The sequence below is a fragment of the Cryptomeria japonica genome, chromosome 5 (assembly GCF_030272615.1).
Source record: "Cryptomeria japonica chromosome 5, Sugi_1.0, whole genome shotgun sequence".
NCBI lineage: Eukaryota > Viridiplantae > Streptophyta > Pinopsida > Cupressales > Cupressaceae > Cryptomeria > Cryptomeria japonica.
Window position 1 is genome coordinate 28551223 of NC_081409.1, and position 21434 is coordinate 28572656.

Sequence of the window (21434 nt, forward strand, 5' to 3'; positions counted from 1 at the left end):
GCTTTTTTCGTCTGGGCGCGGGTGATCGCCAGTACTTCTTTCTCACCAGTCTTCTCAGCCTTCTCAATGTTGAGGAGATTAACCCCTGCCTGCGGGCAATTTGCGTCCTCATGGTCGCCTGGCCCACACCAACGGCAGAGGTGTTGAGGGGTGGCTTCCTTCGTGCAATCACGGGCGAAGTGCCCCCACTGATTACAGGCCCTACATTGGATAATCGGGCGTCCCTTCGCATCGTATTGGACCCTGTTTCTAGTGGAATTATTATTATTCCCCCGTTCGCCTTGTCGGTTTCCTCGGTAGCCTCCGGAAGATGCATTATTGTTTGAATCCGATGTGGAGGGCTGCTCCTGGGCAAAGAGCACTTGCTGGTTACGTGCCTTCAGATTGTATGGGCATTCCTTCGTAGAATGTCCCATGATCTGGCAGATGTCACAGAATGCCTTCTTGGGACAGACACCCTTTGTGTGGCCGCTCTCCTTACAATCCGTGCACCACAATTCATCATCCTTGCCTGTGGTCCCCTTCATTGTCTTAAACTCTTTTAACATTCGTTCCATATCCTTCTGAAGGGCCGTGACTTTCTTCTTCGGCTTCTCATCACTGCTACTCTCTTCTTCCGACGTATCATCTTCAGAGGATGACGAAGATCTATTCTTCTTCTTTTTGGCCGTCTTATTTTCACTTTCCAAGTCCATGGCCCGATTGTATGCATCATCGTAGGATGTCGGAGGCACAATTTTCATCTTTCGTCGTAGCTTAGGGTTCAGACCCTCGACAAACCACCGCTTCTTCAAGCCATCAGCCGATTGGCTTTCCATCTTTCCGACTAATTCCTTCAGCCGGCGGCCATATGCCCGTACGGTCTCCTCCTTTCCTTGCTTTGTTCCATAGATTTCCGAGACTATCTCATTATCATCTCGGAGAAGCCGAAATTCCTTCTCGAATGCTTTCTTCAATTCATCCCACGTAGTTACCCCGGTTTTATCCAAGTCTGAATACCAGTCAATAGCCACTCCTCTCAATGTGGCGAGGAACTGCTTCATCCATTCATCCTGGTCAGTCACCCCGTTGGCTGTCCAGATGGTTTCGCAGGTACGGCAATGCCGTGCGGGATCATCTTTGCTATCCCTGTTGAATTTAGGCAACTTCTGTTTGGTCGCCATTGATGGAAGTCGTCCACTTGGAGGTGGTTGTGGCCGTGTCTGCCCTCCGGCGCTGCTCCCTCCGATGCCGCTGATGTCTCTTGTGGTGGTGACCAAAGGTACGGTGTTCTGCCTTGTACCTACCGTGCGGTTAGCTTCCCCTTCGCCGTCACCCGTGCCCGGCTCCCTTCGGTGATCCTCCCTTTGTGGCGTGAGAGCGACTACTGTGCGGTTAGCTTCCCCTTCGCCGGTGCCCGGCTCCCTTCGGTGATCCTCCCTTTGTGGCGTGAGAGCGACTACCGTGCGGTTAGCTCCCCCTTCGCCGTCACCCGTGCCCGGCTCCCTTCGGTGATCCTCCCTTTGTGGCGTGAGAGATAAGTTTTTGAACCGATCTCAAGTCTCTTCAACTAGTTCTCTCCGTAACCTAGTTTCCTCCAGAAACTCTTCGAGGCTTCTCGCTCTACAGTAGTCTGGCGACGCGTAGAAATTCCCCTCGGCTTCTGCACCTTCCGTGACACCTCCTTGGTTCCCTTCGGGCAACCCTTCGGCAGGTCGTCCTTCGGCAAGTTGCCTCAGCCTCCGTCTACGTTCGACACGTTGTTCCAGAATCAAAGCCTTCTGCGCAGCCTCCCACTCGTCGGTTTCTAATTTCTTATTTCTGTCTTTATTCAATAAATTGGGCATTAATTGTGGTACAATTTCATGTTTCACAACACATAAACCAAAACACCACACGTCTTTATTAATTCATTCTTTTGTATACAATCAACATAATTCTTCTGCTTCTAACAGTGTTCTTTATTTCTCTCCCTTCACAATTTAAGGATTATTTGTCCTTCGTCGGTTTTCCCTACGTCCGTCATCCTGGCGCTCATGAAATTCTCGTAAGATTTGCTGTCGTCGGTTCTCACGGTAGGTGTCTTCTCTGCGGTTTTGAAGAGCCAAAAATGCTTGAGCTAGAAGGTTAGGCAAACTGCTCATTAACCGATTCACCGCCGGGCTTACACCAAGTGCGCTCCACACAGCATCCTCTGGAACAGCCTCAATGGTGGCTTCCCTCCGTACGTGTGTTTCGATGGCCGCTTGAAGGATGCAAGAGAAATCTTTTGTGAGTGCTCGTTCTCCTTCGAACAGTTCTTGGTGATCCTCGTCAGGGTTACTGCTCGTCCCCTCGGGCAATGGTTGTCCCATTATCCCTGTGCCATGTAGTATATTCCCGTCCCTTCCGAAATAATTTCGGCAACGGCGCCAAATGTTTACCTCACTGGGTAAACAGGAAGAATACAGAAATCGAACAGCAATGCACAATGCAAATACAAAAGAAGTACCAGGATGAGCTTGCCATTAATGTCAAAGGATGTTCATATTATAATCTGTCGTCAATATTACATGTCCTCCAACACCCGGAGGTGGTACAATATATGACAGCCGAAGGGGTGTGACACAACCGTCGCAACTCCAACTACCTACCCGTCGGCTAACTAACTGACCGCCGTAACTCATTATTACCGACGACAACGTAAACATAATATACCAACATAACATAATGATTATTCCCGTCAACAAAAATCACCAAGCATTAGAGGCTATTATCAGTTCCCTGTTTGATGCTGAATATGTAGATGTTCATGGTCTTGAAACTGCATATGAAGTGTGGAAAAAACTTGAAGATATTTATAGCGGTGATGAACATGTTAAGATTGCCAAAGAGGAGAGTTTAAGAGGAAAGTTTGATGATATGAGAATGTCTGAAGGTGAGAATATCCAGCAGTATGGTCAAAGGATTAAAGAGATAGTTGGCGAGATAAAGAGTGCAAGAGGGAAAGTGGAAGATGCCACTATAATCAGTAAGGTACTGAGAACCCTGCTACCGGTCTATGCTATCCGAGTTCCAACTATTCAGGAGCTAAAATCCATTGACAAGACAAAGGTAACTCTTGACTCTATTATTGGCAAACTTACTGCTTTTGAACTAAATGGCTATAATGGTAGTGTACAGAAATCAGAATCTGCATTCAGAGCTTTTGTCTCTAACCCATTTGTGAGAAGAAGTAGAGATACTGGCCATAGCTATGGATCTAGATCCAGCAGAGATGCTGATGATGAAGACAGCCTAGTGGAATTTAAAGCATTGTTGGCAAAACGACTGCCTAGAGGCACTGGTAAATATAGAGGTAAGCTACCTTTAAAATGTTTTGCATGCAACAAGATTGGTCATATAGCAGCTAATTGCCCTAATGGTGAAAATGAATACAAGAGAGACAAATTCAAGAAGTATAAGGGTAAAGGCAAGAGAGATTGTCTTGTAGCTATTGACAGTGGTATTATTGATGAAGAATCTGATGATGATGCTAGTGAAGACATTGTGTTTGCAGCTATTAAGGAAGAAATATCAGATCAGAAGGCACTAGTATCCAGAATGGATAACTCTGATGATTGGATCATTGATAGTGGTTGTTCACATCGCATGACCAATGATCGGAGCAAATTTCTTTCCCTAAAAGAATTTGATGGCGGTGTTGTCAGATTTGGCAATGACTCACCCTGTATGGTTAAAGGTAAGGGAGTTATTTCTCTTAATGGGAAGAGTAGTGCTGACGATGTCTATTGGGTTGAAGGCCTAAAGCACAATCTTTTGAGTGTGGCACAACTTAATGACAGAGGATACCCAGTGGAGTTTAGAAATGGCATGTGCAAAATCTTTGACAACAAAGGTGAATTGATTCCAACCGGGAAACAAACCAGAGGTAATCTATTTCATCTCAATCCTAAAGTTAGCAACTGTTTGATTGCAAAAATTGATGATAGCTGGCTTTGGCATAGGAGATTTTGCCATATAAATTTTGACAATATTGTTAAAGACTTAAAGTAAGCAAGTCTAAGACAGTAAGAGGTTTGCCTCAGCTAGACAAACCGGTTAATGCTCTTTGTAAAGAATGTCAACTTGGAAAGATGACTTCTTCAACTTTCAAGAGCAAGTCCTTCTCAACAGAGCACTTGTTAGATTTGGTTCATACAGATCTATGTGGACCAATAAGAACAAGAAGCATTCAAGGTGACAGATATTTCATGATCTTCACTGATGATTGTTCAAGGAGGATGTGGGTCACATTCTTGAAGGATAAGAATGAAGCTTTTGGTAAATTCAAGGCATTCGGAGCCTTAGCTGAGAAAGAGAGTGGCAAAAAGATAAAATGTCTAAGAACAGATAAAGGCGGTGAATTCACTTCTATGAAGTTCACTAAGTATTGTGATGATAATGGTATCAAGCGGCAGCTTTCTGCACTAAGGACACCATAGCAGAATGGTATAGCAGAGAGAAACAACCGGTCAGTGGTTGAAGCTGCTAGGACTATGTTGATACAAGGAGGTGTAGCAAAAACATTTTGGAAAGAAGCTGTAAGTACAGTTGTCTACACTATGAACCGAGTTCTGGTAAAAAGAGGTAAGGACAAAACCCCATCTAAATACTGGTATGGGAGGTCACATGATGTTAGCTATTTTAAGATATTTGGAAGCAAATGTTTTATTAAAAGGGTGATTACATAAGCAAGTTTGAAGCTAAGAGTGATGAAGGCATATTTCTTGGCTATTCCACCAAGAGTAAGGCCTATAAATGCTTCAACAACCGGACACAGAAAATTGTTGAGAGTGTTGATGTTCGTGTAGATGAATGTCCTGAAATTTCAGAAGGAACCAGTTCTGAAAAGAAGGATGAAGATCCTTGCATTTTGCTTTTGGAACCTGAAACTGTTAAATCAGAAACTGGTAAAGCAAATACTGATATACTTGTTCAACCGGAACAAATAAATTTAGAAGAAGATGATAATGAAGAAGCTGAACCTGGAGAGAATGATCATGTTATTCCTAGGTATGTGAGACTGAATCATAGTCCTGAACAGATAATTGGGGATAAGGATGCAGGTGTACTAACTAGAAGGAGAATAAGAGAGAACTCTTGCATGATCTCCACATTTGAACCTAAAAGTGCTAAGGAGGCATTTGGTGATGATCATTGGGTGAAAACTATGGAGGAGGAGTTGGATCAAATTGAGAAGAACAACACTTGGACCTTGGTACCCCGACTGGTAAACAAGAATGTTATAGGTACTAAATGGGTGTTTGGAAACAAGTTAAATGAAGATGTTGTAATTCGCAACAAGGCAAGGTTAGTATGCAAAGGTTATGCACAAGAAGAAGGAGAAGATTATGGAAAAACTTTTGCACCAATAGCAACACTGGAAGGTGTTAGAACATTGCTTGTATTTGCAGCTCATAAGAAGTTCAAGGTATACCAGATGGATGTCAAGTCTGCATTTTTTAATGAGATACTAGAAGAAGAGGTTTATAGAGCAGCCTGATGGTTATGCATTGACAAGTAAAGAAGACATGGTATGCAAATTGCATAAAGCTTTGTATGGATTAAAGCAAACACCTAGAGCATGGTATGAACGACTTCATACTCATCTGATGAAGATAGGCTTTGTTAGAACCAGTGATGACAACAACATTTATCTCAAGTCTGAAGGAGATAAAATATTGGTCAGTGAAGTATTTGTTGATGACATTATATTTGGAGGCAATGATGACATGAGTAATTGCTTTGCAGATGAAATGAAGAATGAATTTGAGATGTCATTAGTAGGGGAAATAAAAAGTTTCATAGGCTTACAGATACAACAGATGAAGAATGGTATTTTCATTACTCAATCCAAGTATGTGAAAGAAGTTTTGAAGACTTTCGGTATGAGTGACTGTAAACCAGTTGGAACACCAATGGTTACAAGATGTAAATTGTCCAAGGAAGATGCATCTAAGTCTGTAGATGAAAAGGAATACAAATCAATGATTGACAAATTGCACTATGTTGTTCACAGTCGACCGGATATTGCCCATGTAGTTGGTATTGTTGCTAGCTTTCAAAAGAATCCAAAGGAGGCACATCTGATGGCAACCAAGAGAATTTTTAGATATCTGAAAGGTACTATTGACTATGGGTTATGGTATCCCATATGGTGGAAATTTTGATTTGAAAGCATACACAGATGTTGATTGGGCAAGTAATATTGATGATCAAAAGAGTACTACCGGTGGAGCATTCTTTTTAGGAGGAAGGCTAGTCTCATGGAGTAGCAAATAGAAGAGTTGTACTTCACAATCTACTGCTGAAGCTGAGTATGTAGCAGCTTATATGAATTGCACACAAGCTATGTGGATGAGGCACATTTTGGAAGGTTTGAAGATGGAAATCTCAGAACCAATAAAGATTTTGTGTGATAATACAAGTGCAATAAACATTTCAAAAATCTTGTTTTGCACGCAAGGACTAAGCACATTGAATTGAAGTATCACTTCTTGATGGAAAAAGTTCAAAGTAAAAATGTTATCTTGGAGCATGTCTCTACCAATGAGCAGCTTGTGGATATCTTTACCAAACCTCTGCCTAAGACCACTTTCGAGTATCTTAGAAGTCAATTAGGGGTTGTCCCTTTTCATGAAGTTAATTGAGCATGATGCTAATTGCATCAGTCCTTGAATTACTTGTAGAATCTTACATCGATTGATGAAGAAGTGGATGTATTCCACAGGGGAGCATCAACATCACAGTGAGAGCAAAATTACATGTTTTTACTTTCACTTTGGCATTGCTGTCAAAGGGGGAGAAGAATTATGTGATTGAGGAGAAGAATTATGTGTCTGATTAGGTGAACCAACGGCAGGCTGAAGACAGACAGAGCAAGGTGAATATTTGGTAATGTAAACCAGGATTCCTATTCACCAATCTCAGCAACAATCAGAGGCGTTGATATTTGTATTGCCATCAATGTCAAAGGGGGAGTTGTTGGCATTTGCAGTTTGTTGGCATTTTGCATAAGAGATTGCATTAATGATATGTTGTCATTGATGTCAATTGAACCGATAATGGTATTCATGTTATTGCTAATATTGTTGTTTTTGATATTGGCTAGTAACCAGTAAGAAGATGTAGTAAACCGGTATGTTAAGTTTGTGAGTTGAACCGGTAAACCGGTGTAAAGGCTTAAACCTTTCTATGCATTGTACCCGGTAAACCCTATCAGTTGTTAAACCCTAACCGATCAAGTTTGTTGGTTTATTATCTGATGAGCGGTAATGATGGAGACACGTGTGATCATTGTATGAGGATAAGTTCAAACTGTTTTGGCACGTTTGTTTTCTAGGGAAGGAACAAAGTGGATTGCATCTAATGCACAACGCGTGATGAGTTACAAAGTCCGATGAAGCGGTGATCATGGAGCGGTTGGAATTTTCTTGAAGAATGTGAAGAGATTGTCATGATTTCTAATGGTCAAGTTTGTACCGACTTGTTTGTAATCTCGATGATGAGAATTAGGTTTTTGTTGTGTTACCGACCTAATTGATTTGTATTTAAAGTCGATCAAGTTGTTTGTAAAAGTTGTTGGCAAGATTGGCAGAAACGTGTTGAGTGTGTAGTTGCCTAACCAGTGAATGGATTTGCACTTTGAGTGAAGGCAGATTGAAGCTTAAAAGGTCCGATCAAGCAAATGTAGTGCTACTTAGACAGATCAAGAAAACTTGTTGTTTTCTAACAATTACAGAAGAAGTTAAATCCCTTAACCGGGTAAGCTCTAAAAAGCTTGGTTACTCATTAAATCCTCTAACAAGGTGGTCCATTAGCTTGGATTCTTAAATCCTCCAGCGAGGTTACTCCTAATAGGGTATTGTGCTTTTCATCAAGGCATATTTGTAAAATCCTCTAACCGGGTGATTTCTAACCGGAATTAGTTCGTAACAAGACTTATTGTAAAGCTTTAACAAACTTGGCTCCTAACAGGGCAAACTTCAAAAGAGTTCAGATAGCTATCCTTGTGAGTCTCATCTCACCGTGGTTTTTACCTATTTGGGTTTTCCACGTATAAACATTTGTGTCAAGTGGTGAATGTTTTTGTGGTTATGATCTTATTTGTTGATTTGATTAATTTCTGATAAGGCATTGTAACTGGAAGTATTGAGAGATGAATATGTTGAGTTATGATTAAGCATTGTTGATGTTTAAAAGATTGATATTGTTTACTGTTAAGTTGTCATAACAGTTAAACTGGTTAATGTCAAGTATTCTTAAGAATATTGATCTTGACTGAGATGTCTTTACTTTGTGTGGTTGAATTTGAGTTTGGGAACTTTGTATCAGTTTTTCAATATACCGATTCACCCCCCCCCCCCCCCTCTCGGTATTCTACTGGATACTTATTCTTTCATCATACCATCAGGGGATATTACAATTCCACATAAGGATGTCATTTTGTATCCAGTTTGCATTTAAATCAATCAAATACGACTAGACATATCTTGATTTTTTATGTACTCATTTATTGACTCATTGGATGCATCTCCTCATTGTTTTCTCCTCATTGAATTTTGCTAAACAAATGCATCACAAGAGTTGTCAGAGGCGGTGACCACCATTACAAAGATCATAGGAAGGAAATCAAGGAGATGCCAATTTTTTGATAGATGCAAGTTTCAAAGTGTGACATAACACCACTACCTTATATCCCGAAGCACCTTAGTGTTGAGCATTGCCTTGAGGAATGAACAAGGAGATGTGAAGGAGTCTTATTCCAAGACCAGTAGACAAATAAGTTGCAGAGATGGAAGAAGAAAATTTTCTATTTCCATATTAAGCCTTGTGGAACCAGAAGCCTCTCTAAGAAGGGAGGCGTGATCCATAAGGAACTACAAAAAAATGATAAAACGGTAAATGGAGTCAGTTCCAGATTTTCAGGTGCATAAATGCACCCCACAAACTAGCAATACAAAAACTCCAGTTCCCACTGGAGGTAGTTTTCAAAGCACTATTTCCCTAAGGGAACAGTTATGAAACTGCAGATCTACATGAAGGGATTGTTTCATCACAATAGCAGAAATGAGAGTGTCAAGCAAATTATTTGATATGTGCTCTTTCAATTCCCACACTATAGCATGGGGAGGAGTCTCTATCACCCATTTAAGGACATGAGGGGGTTGGATTGGATCAATTGAGGCGATTCATACTAAATATAACTTCAAACAGAAGATTGTGAATGAAATCTACCAAATTACAAAGCATAACACACATAAGTGAGAGTGTAACAAAGAAGGAAGGAATTGTAGGCAGAATAGACAAGCCATAAGGTTAAATTATTCAAAGCCATAGGGCACTACAAAGATAGGAAACACATTGGGTGACTTTCTCACACTTATAACTGATTCCAATTCAGAGGAAAGGCTAGGAAGATGTGCAATTGCCACTTCCAACCAATTTGGTTTCTAGGATAGAGAGAAAACCCATGTCTCTCTATGGTTTTTATTTATTTTTCATTTTTCGATTTTGTATACACATTCTGACTCTTAACTTGTGAAGAAATCCAATGTCATTTGAATGGAAATTCGAGTAGCATAAACGGACTAAAAGTTGTTTGACTGCTAATTTACACAAGCATAGTTTTGTAGTCAGTTGGGGATCATTTAGTTTCTGGTTAAGAACTAGCATCTATAGTTGTCTCTGTGTGGTTGCCTGTTGAGTGAGTTGTAGTGCAAAAGTTGCTTGCCAGGCTAAAGGGGTGTATTGTTCTGTAAGTCAACTGATTGTTGCATAAAACTACAAACTCCAAGAACAAGCAAGCACATGAGCACAGCTCTATACATCGACAAAGCTCCACTTCAGTATTGTTTTGAGGTCAATACCAGATTTAAGTTTGTCTTTCAAGACGCCAGTGGCAATATGCTTGCGGCTTGAATTTTTAGGCACTTCGGATGCCCCACATTAGAAGGCTGTGATGGAATTTAGTATATGGTGTAGGAGTAACCAAGGCTTCCTAGTACCCATGTGGGTCCTGAACATAATCATGGTAACCAGAATCAGAAAGACCAATACACCAAGCAGATTTGATCTAGGGAAATAAATTTCAGGAAAAGAAGATTACTACAAACAAGATAGTTGACTGGCAAAAGAAAGTTTTCACTTTTTTTAGGCGGCGGACTCTCATGCTAGTTCATTTTGAATTACTCACCACCCACACTTGAGATTTTTATGTTTGCCTAGAAGAATCTCGCAACTATGGTCCTGAACCCATCAGCGACTTTTTTCCTATTTTCCACTCAGATGCACTACCGTTGAAGTCTGGGGCATTAACTCTTTTAAATTCTGTAAACCTGAAACTAAAATCAAAACTTGAGGCAGGACATCTCATGACACCTAAATTTGTATTGTCCAGTCCAATGTATTATTTGCTTAAATCGATATCAAAAACTACCCTAACATATTTGAACTTGGAATTAGCATAACAGCTTATAACAGTGCATCTCTTCTCATGGCACCTAAATTGTATACTTCAGCATTACAGTACAGCTGAATTCATAATTCGGGGAGACTATCATCTTAATAGAAATTGAAACTTCCATTACCAATTGGCCAAACATTTCACTAAAAGGTGTGATTGAGGTTCACTTCAAAAAGAATCTTACAGTAGATTAGCTTTCAGCAATTGTATACATATTTGATGGGTGTGTTGCAAGTAACTCAAATCAACTGATTCTAACATGTCTTTAAATTGACCAGTTATTCTTACATCATAATCTACTTTGGTTTTGATTTTCAGTATGTCGCAATGTATCCATATTGCAGACCTTAGAAACGAACCAAAAAAAATGAAATCTAAGAAATCAATTTAAACAGGGATGATTTGGCAGAGGCAAACCTACCTTCCAATTTGGTGGTCCATGGAACTCACCGTAAAGAAGCCTCCCCGAAGAAAAATTGGTATACACAGGCTTATATGCAGGCCTAGAAAGGCCATTCACATAGGAAAAGGAGATGGTGCCCATCTTGTCTCATAATCGTACCAGCAACATTAAATTGAATGAATCAGCCTATATAGATATAGATATTGCTTAAAACCTTTCAATACACAGGATTTTTTCACAGTTTTATGTTTGCTTTGGCCCGACTTTCCATTGGATAAACGTGTGTTTAATTTTTGAAATTAGTCTGCCATTAATCAAATGTATTTAATATTTATTATGTGGATATTGATTTTTTTTTATTGAATCAATTGCAAGAAAGGAAGACAATAAAGGATTTGATATTTTTTAGTTGGGAGGATTTGATAGTGGTGCATTTTAATTTTAGTCGTTGTTGATATTTGAACTATCAAAATGTTTTAATTTAACTAATTAATATTGTGACACATTCTACTATTTTATGTGGATGTATTGAAAATACTACTACTTTTTTTAAAAAGGGAACGATTAAAAGTAATGTACATGGACTTTCAATTATTGACTAGGCTACACCCTTAACATGTTTATTTGGACTTGCATTATCAACACAATATCAAACATTTCAATGATATTTATTTATACATTAAAGTCACACCTTTGTCATTAACTTTTAGGTTACCACATTTATGCTTGGCACATACATGTTCGGTTCAAAGGAACCAACCTATAAAACAATTGCATGATAAATAATACAATACATCATATTTACCATGACACAAGGGTTTCAACCACTATGTATTTCGCAAGCCACAATATATTTGCAATTAAATGTTGTTTAATTATATGCTAGATTTATAGTGGTAACTAATAGAGGCAATGGCTAAGGAAGAAGGGTTTCAATAATCCTTCCCACAATACAACTTTACAATATGTTAAATGTCCACTCAATTGTTAAGAAAGAAACTATTTGCTCTCGTTTTATACAATAGAGTTTTTGAGGTATGCATGTTATATTTTCTTGAAGTTATATGTCAACTACAATAGCTTGTATGAGACAATAGATTGTTTTTTTTTCTATTAAATATAAAGTGAGCACAATACAAAATGACATAGTATCACACTAACTCCTTGATCAAAGCATGCAGCTTATCCCATACTAGAGAAGGATCATATCCTATAAACACTATCCTGAAAGAGTATCAAAATATAATTACAAGATAGAACCAGTGAGGTGACTGAACTGGTAACAATTTATACAGAGACATTCAAAACAATATAGCTGGCTAATCAAACATAATTTCTCCATCTGTAGAATTGGTATATCCTACTATCTCAATCCAAGGTGTCCAACCATGTGGTCCATCATTCCATAACAAGACCTTACCCCACATAATGGGGTCGAGATATGGGTGGATGAGAGGTTCAACAACAAGTATATTCTAGACCTGCTCCTGTGTATTCTTCTTCCTTTGTTCGTTTAGGTCATTCGTGAAATTTTCCAGCCCAATCTCAAACAAGGACCTTTCCTCAGTCTGCCTAGACCATGAGAAGCCGTGTGATATCTCCCACGTGAATATTCTTGTAGAACCATCTTGTAGCAACCTTTCAAGCTTCCTTCTAGCAAGCCTCATAGTCATTGTGATATGCATATCAATGTTATGAAAAATGAGTCTCCTCAAAGACTCGGTAAGAGATCTATCCCTACCACTGAACACATTATCATTCCTAAATTTCCAAATTAGCCAAAGTAATTCAAGAGAAAAGATAGACCAAAAAATATTAACATCTTTCTTGAGGCTCTGAACATAACCGGTTACAACATCAGAAACAACAATATTACTGCCCATGCAAATACCAAATATATTCCATACTTCCCTAGCATAAAGGTAGTAAAAAAGATATGAGAAACAAATTCAAGAACATGGCAAAAGGAGCAGATGTTGGGTTCGCCATTAGGCTTCTTTGTGGGAAGTTTCTGAAGGATAAGGTGTCATAGGAAAAACTTCTTTTTTGGTTTGGCAAGACAACCCCAAAGGGAATCAAACACTCTTTGCCACTGGGTCAATGTATGACTCAAGATCTAGTAGGCGTTAAGATGGAAAAAAATATTATCATTATCAACAAGGAGTTTATAAACAATTTTGGCTTTATGTTTGGTAACAGAGATCCATGAGACCACTTATAGGAAATAAATATGCAGTTATTCTCAACACAAGGTTTAGGGAGAACAAGACGGGTACAAGCCATTCTAAGCATATAATAGGTTCTCTGGTGAGTAATACGGATATCAAATTTTTGCACTATATCATTCCAGCTCAATAAACATCCATCCTTGATTATATTTGAGAACTTCTTTAGCCCCTTTGAGGCCCATACCTTAGCTGAGCATCCTTGGAGTAAGGCCAAAGGCTTGCCATTATGCTTTAGGTTCCACCAAATAGATCTCTCCCCACATATCTCATTATCCTCCCCTATAATGTCATTATGGGAGATGCATTTCCTCACAACCTCCCAGGCTTTGTAGATTGATTTGAATACAATAGCTAGTTTTAATAATGGAGGGTAAATTTTTTGTTTCCTTTTCCTTTTAACTATGAATTTGGGTTTTAAAAATATTTTTTGTTTGAAAATTTTCATTGATATATATTACAATGATTGAAAAGTGAATTGAGGGTTTACTTTTTTTTATTTGTGTATCTATTTTATAAAAAAAGGGTGTGGTTTTGAGTTAGATAATCCGTGTTTGTGGCCAACTCCCACCCTTAAATAATGGAGAGAATATACATATTGATTTTTTGGTCATCTTAAATTGAGTCATTTAGCTTCAATGCGAAAGTAAGGTTGTCATATCTATCGATGCAATGACCCACAAGCTTTATTTTTGTGTTTTGATTTGTTGTGTGTTTTATATCAACTACTTTGTTACTATGTGTTATTTATTATTTTTGATCCAAATGTCTTGTAGTGCTCCACTAGAAAATCCTTTGTTTGTGAAACTTGCTTTATTCTTGTAGGTTTTTAATATACATCCATTTAATTAATTTACATAAAAATATGTGTATTTGGTCTTGCCACTTATATTATTATTTAAATCTTAAGAATTATTAATTACTATATTATGTGCAATCACATATTCTCCTAATTGCATTTGCATTTTAAATATACAATAAAAATCATAGAACAATGCATGAACAAATATCATATTCTACACCTAGTTAAACTTTTGTAAACTAGAAAAGAATGTAACTCAACAATAAAAGATCAATGAATCTCTCTTATTAACACCCTCTTGATGTTATGGATGTGCCCAATATTTATTGATGGAAATGATGAATATAGTTGCACAAGAATATCAATAGCATAACCTTGATTTTCATCCAATTCCCATGCTTAGAAATGGCTTGAGCAATAGGAGATTTTATTGATTTGATGAGGATAAATGGATGGTGGAGATTGATTTAAAATGTGTAATATCCACCCTAGATTTTCTTTAAAAAAATTATCAATTGAAAGTAAGATGCAATGTATAATCCTTCCCACATTATGATCACTCAGATCCTGAAATGGGTAAGCTGAGAGCATGCAATATTTTAAAATACTATTAAATAGAGTGTAATGTTGAAAGTAAAGCATTAGGAAGCAAGCTAGCCAATACCACTTATTTAGTGGGGTGCATATGCTTTACTAAAAATTAAAATATGCATATTTCACTTATCCATTGGTGAGTGAAGGGGCATGTCCCCTTATTGAGTGGGAAATCTTATACAATATTGAAATGTGAAATACGATTCTTCTATTTATTTAGTGGTGAGCAATTGCAATAAAACATGTTTGTTTGGTGGGTGACTATATCAACAATGAACTAGGCCCAACTCATTGGCGGTACTACCATCTAGTGTTACAGTTTAGAATGCATGAAAAAATAGCTTTCAAAGGTGAGAACATTCAAAGCATACACAATTAGTACAATGGCATCATAATAATCAAAATAAGATTATAATCACATTTATAACAAATGTTAATGTTAAATAGAACAGTTAAAAACATCCCAATAAGTACCCATAATCATTAACAATTCACCCAACTTGAAATAACTACTATATACCTTGAAGGGATGAGTAAGAGGATTGATGTTGGTTTAATATACTCATTTTCTTACTAGAAAACCGGTAATACATATTTGATATAGTTATAGTGTTGATAAACTCTGCCCAACTCAATACACTCAAAACTCATGCAAATATAAGGAAATATACCTCCAAAATATTATAACTAGTTTTATTGTGCCTAAACATCATCAACCAAACAAGAGAGATAAATGAAAGGGAGACAATGCAGTTGTCTACCAATCACAATCAGACTCTTTCCTAGAGGTAGTATGACTTGTATCTGGTCATATAAATCTACAATATGTTAGAAGTGCAACTGTCATTGCACCAAATATCGACTTGTTTATGCTCTATACAACCACTAGACTTATAAAATCCATAGGAGGCAGTTAAGCCATGTCACAAACTCGAGTGTTGTGTTGCACAACACAAGGAGACCAAGGGCGCACACCTTGCAACAATCCCCCTAGCGCAAGCAAAGGGGTTTGAATCTGTGACCCAAGCTCTGATACCACTTGTTACAAGTATGGTTGTCATTGTACCAAAATATTGACCTGCTAATGCTTGATACAACCACTAGACTTATAGAATCCATAGGAGGCAGTTAAGCCATGTCACAAACTTGAGCATTGCACTACACAACACAAGGAGACCAAGGGTACACACCTTGCAACACAATATTCCCACTTCAACCTCTTCAAACTAGCAAATGGGTAATGTAATATGGGGCAGACAAGATTTTAGGGAAGTCTTGAACTGATTTACAAACTCATGGGATTGAATAGAACCCCTAGTATGCCATTGATAGTTGCAGGTATTATTTTTGAATGGTATGGCCCAATCAAAAATAAATAATAATTATCATCTTTTAATCTCACCAAAATTTCTTAAAAACACTCCAATAATAATGTAAAATACTAGCAACATATAAACACAACAAAGATCCTCATATTTACAACTCAAAACTAGAATTCCAATTTGTATAATGATGTTGACCTCTAAATGAAACTACACCAACCAGCTAATGGGGTTTTCATCCTCAAAACCAACAACTCCAAGAGGGTATTCATCATCAAGAATCTAGTTAATAACTCAAGTTCATTCTAGTAGCATAACTGTAACTAGGAATTTGGGAATAGGCATCAAAAGCACACAATTAGGCAACCACAAAACCTAATATGCTTATGAAATTGAATCCTAACACACTAATGAAAGAAAAACACTAAAACAAACATGCAAAACATCGCAAGGTGTTTCCTTCATTGACCTCCATTGGCTTTCTTTCTCCTTCAAATTTGATGTGTGGAACTCACCTACAAGTGCAAATGCAAGTGAAAAGCAAGATTGAGAGATGAAAATCGCAGCATAAGGATACTAGAAGTGTGGTTGAAAATGATGAGAAAAGTGCTCAATTTATAAAAAAAAAATTGGGATTGATTGGATGGCTAAGATTGAAAAGATTTTTGGTTAGATGGACGAACCTGATTGAGGGCACAACAAAGCTGCCATTCGGGGAAGGATGAAGATAGAAGAAAGCAAATGAGAAGATATTATGAGAATAAATAATAAAATCTTTAATTATCTTCTCATAAATACCAAATTAGCAAGTTGAAAATATCAGGAAGATTTTAATAATTAAAAATTATTAAATATCTTCATTCAAAAAGATGAATAGAAGAATTAAAAATAAATAAAATATCCTCTTATAAGAAAATTAATAAATAAGATTTATTAATTATGTCCTCACAATTTTTATTTTTTTTTGAAGATGCATATGATGAAATAGCTCTGATACCAATTGATGAAATAAGATAAACAATTGAGAGGGGATGGGGGGGTTGAATCAGTTGACACCAAAAACCTACACAACTTGAACTTGTTCTCAGTTCTGATAATTTAACATATCCCTAATCACATTAATCACAATCCAAATCTCCTCAATAGAAATAACTTTGTGCTTGTATGATGTAGGTAAGGATTGTAGCACTTTAGCAACAATCTTTGATTATTCCAATGTTCCACCAACACATCTAATATTACTCACAAGTTCATTCACTTTCTGCATGAAGGAAGTGACATTCTCATCTTCGCTCATATTCAACATCTCATATTTACCCTTAAGGCTCTACAACTTGGCTATCTTCACATAATTGTCGCCTTCATACAAAGTTCCCAACTTCTTCCAAATCTCATGAGTAGTTTTTAAATCCATAACATTTGTCATCTCAGAATCAGTCACAACACTTAACAATGCTTCCTCGGCCCTAATATTGTATTCAACTTCCTTTATATCATCTGGAATTGAAGGACCATTTTGAGGAATGGTATACTTGTCTTTGGTAACTGTCCAGTAAGATTCACCAATGCATCTCAAGTGACACTCCGTGTGATTCTTCCAAAGAGAGTAGTTAGTGTCATCAGATCTCGGACTATTATTCTTGTAGGTCGCCATCCCGAACCACCTCAAGCGGTCAAGCTTCTTTGAAGGAACCTGCTTTGATACCAATTGATGAAATAAGACAGACAACTGAGGAGGGGGGGGGGGGTGAATCAGTTGTCACCAAAAACCTACACAACTTGAACTTGCTCTCAAATCTGATAATGAAACATGAAAGCATAAATCAACAACACATCATAAACACACATAACACCAAGATTTTGACCTGGAAACCCTATTAAGGGAAAAACCACGGTGAGAGTGAACCCACAAAAGATATACTCTGTTAGAAGTATTACAATGGGGAATGCACTTGCCTTCAGGCACACTGCCTAGAGCTCACTACTCAAAATAAAAAGGGCTACAACCCAGGGAAGGCTCATTGCCTTACAAACAATCACGAATTACTTCTAGAAATCATGAATTGAGAAATAACATCCTTAATGCCTAGTTACAGTTCCGATTTAAGATCATATCAACTTTCATTTTCTTCTTCACACTTTGTCTCTGCTTCTAAAAGATCAATACAATATTTTCTCACATACTCACACTCATCCACTCTTCATTGGCTCACATAATATTATTACATTTATTTATACATGACATTGGCCTTAGAAAGATCAACAAGGTCGGCTCAACACACAGAACAATTAGAATGATATAGTTGTTGATCATATACAAATTATCACATGTGAACCAAAACAATGTCGACTAAGACATATCATGGACTTAAATCATCACCTCAAACACGAAACACCTCCAAGAGTTATTCCTTGAGCATCTACAACACGCTACAAGCACCCGACTGACCAATAACACGAAGAACACTAATATACTGAGGAAAATCATCAATTACCAGCTCAATGATCAATGCGGACCACCAACACAGAAGGAACACAATCCAAAAACATCCACAAGTATCATGAATTATCATAGCAACATCCACACCAACACAAATTACTAGAATCACCAACATCTTCATATTGAACCTCAGGAACACTAACTGTAATGACTATTAACCTTGAAAAATCACTTGCGGACCTCCAAACCACAAACCACTTGAATAGAGGATACAAACCAATATTCCAAACATACCATCAAATCCGCAAAACAAAATATTACAATGTGGAGCAAAATATTGTCATAATGACATCACCGAACAACTAAAAAATCAGCCACAACACAGATATTCATAACTCAATAAAATCTCCATGCATACCACTGAAACTTGAAATGAATCAACTATAGACACCCCTCTAAAAACCTTTTAATATGCAAACTTTGATCTTCAACATGCTGAACAAATTAACTCACTGTACTTCACTACATTACTGTCACAAATAGATAAATGTGTTTACATCAATGACAACACATCTCTCAAATATCTCTTAAGCACATATTTGCAGCACTCTTCCAACAATCTCCCCCTTTGGCATTGATGGAAACATATGATGTGAAAAATAATCAATGACAAAGAAAGAAGAAATGACTCTCTCCCTCTTATGGTTTTTCACATGACTCTCTCGCCCTTTGACATCAATAAAAAAGGCACATATTTGCAATCAAACTCACAAAACCAACTCTCAAAAATGAAACTGAACATCTGAATCACAAAAATGACTACCACCCCTGAGTAATAACCACCAACCATCAATTTGGGTCACAAGATATGAATGTGAAATGCACTGAAATGATGCATACCAAATGCATCTTAGTTCTAACTAGGAGGAGCAATCACCCCTAACTTGCTTCTAAGATACTCAAAAGTATCCTTAGGAAAAGGCTTGGTGAAAATATCTGCAATATGCTCCTTAGTTGACACATACTCCAGTCTGACCTTATTCTCATTTACCTTCCCTCTCAAAAAGTGGAACTTGATGGATGTGTTTTGTGTTTGAATGCAACACCGGATTCTTAGAAATGTTAATTGTGTAATACCCTAAAAATGGTCATCTAAACCATGGGCCCCTAATCTCGACTACATCACCAAGGTCCTAACCAAAGGTAATTAAATCAATCTTGAGAACCTAATTAATTAATTCTCAGTCATCAATGTCACATGGCAAATAAATCATTCTATATTAATTAAATATTTAATTAATTAATTAATCATTCCAAGAAAATCATTTTAATCAATTATCCTATTTATTTAATTAAATATCCTAGCATATTTAATTAATAAATCAATTTGCTATTAAATCATTAAAAATGAATTAATTTGAAAAAAAGAATTAAAATTGAGAAAAAAAATAAAAAAGGAATTAAATTAAAAAATCTTAGAAAAGCAATTAAATGAATTAAATATCAAAATTGAATAAAAATATAAAATATGAAATAAATCAGTTTTTTTGATTTTATCTTAAAATTAGTTCAATTTCCTTTAAAGCTGAGAAAAGCAACCAATCACATCAATTCACCTAGATTGTGCTTCCTCTTGGAGAATCTTTGTTGTTCATCATTGATCAATCTTGAGCGTTGGTGGATAAAAGTACAAACCTGTGTCACACTTTTACAAAGGAAAAGGCTAACACAACAATAATTGTTCAATTTTGTCGCCATAAAAGTGTCATTTGCATTTTGAATTTGAAGATGATGTAAACTGATGAAATGTGTAAAATTTGTCGAAGTTTAAGTCTACTATTTCTTGAAATTTTTTTGTCAATAATTTATATATATTTTTTAGCTTTAAAGTCCATTTTTTTATTGCTGAAAAACAGGGGGTTTGGTTCCCACCTCAAAAGTAAATGTAAATCAACCTTTTTTTTCTCATTTTGATATCAGTTATAGATCACATATTTATATAGTGCATGAAAAATAAATAAATAAAATTTGATGTATATTTTCTTTGTAATAGCATTTGGAAGTTGAATATACAAGAATTTGACAGTTTTTGTCTCCCACCACAATTTGTCTATTGAATTTATGATAATCCAAAAACTAAAAATACCCTTTTGGAGAAGACTCTCTCTTCTAGTGAACCACATTTTTTCAATTTTTTTTGAAGTGATTTGATATTTTTGTTTTGTTTTTCAAAGTAGACTCATATCGAACAAAAGAATACCTAGTTGTAGTATTTTTAATTTTTTATATATTAAATGTAATCAAAACATTAAAAAAATTATATGAGTAGAATTGTGACTTTGATCTCTAAAAAAGGGTATTTTAAATTTTTTTAATAAGTTTAATTTACCTATTGAATTTTGTTGCAGAAGTGACAAGTTTGAGAAAATCATCATTTTTGTTGATGTGGCTGCCACTTGGCATTCCACATAAGTCGTTCCGGCCGGAAACATTCCCGTTGAAAGGGTTACGGTGGGAACAATTCAAAAATAGTTCCGGTCGAAACCCTTCTGGCCGGAACTGTGAGGGCCGACGCGACTGATCGTACAAGCGACCGGTCGCTTGAACCACATATGAAAAAGAATTATTTTTTTCATTAAAAAAACCAAATCAATCAAGTGCAAAAATAATAAGAGTTATTTTTGCAAACAATCCTCTCTTTTTTTCAAATAAAGTGGCATTTTGGAGCGAGTAGGAAGATTATAAAGGGGCGAAGGTTTTGAATTTTTTTTCGGAAGGCGTCTACCCTTTCCAAGTATGTTCTTTGAAATTATTTTTTCAATCATGCTTAATTTACAATATTAGATGTTTTTTTGGAAATTAAATATTTTTTAGATTAACCATATTCTTTAGTCACTGCGATACGACGATAACCATTTCTTGGCCATATATCCAACACTATTTAGTACTGAATTATATAATATTTTATTTCCTAATACTTGACTCAAATTCTCTATATATTAGCTAAGTGATTTCAAGCAATTATTGTTATTAAATCACATTCATATGTACATTACATATAGTCAAATGTATCTAATTGAAGTATACCTAATTTCTTACTTTTTATCAATGCTCCTATATTTCTTGAGCCTTATTTTTTCATTTTCTAAATTATAAAAATTGGACTTCAAGTCAAATGATCTA

At 36.7% G+C, this 21434-nt stretch overlaps 1 protein-coding gene across 1 annotated transcript in view; it reads right to left on the reverse strand.

Moving 5' to 3' along the window:
• LOC131033668 (APO protein 2, chloroplastic) overlaps positions 1-11122 on the reverse strand; it is a 30954-nt gene extending 19832 nt beyond the window's left edge. The window contains exon 1 of the mRNA XM_057964934.2: positions 10887-11122. Within this exon, the coding sequence (XP_057820917.2) occupies positions 10887-11009 (123 nt within the window). The 5' untranslated portion in view covers positions 11010-11122. The remainder of the gene's footprint in view (positions 1-10886) is intronic.
• Between the last annotated feature and the right edge of the window lie 10312 nt (positions 11123-21434).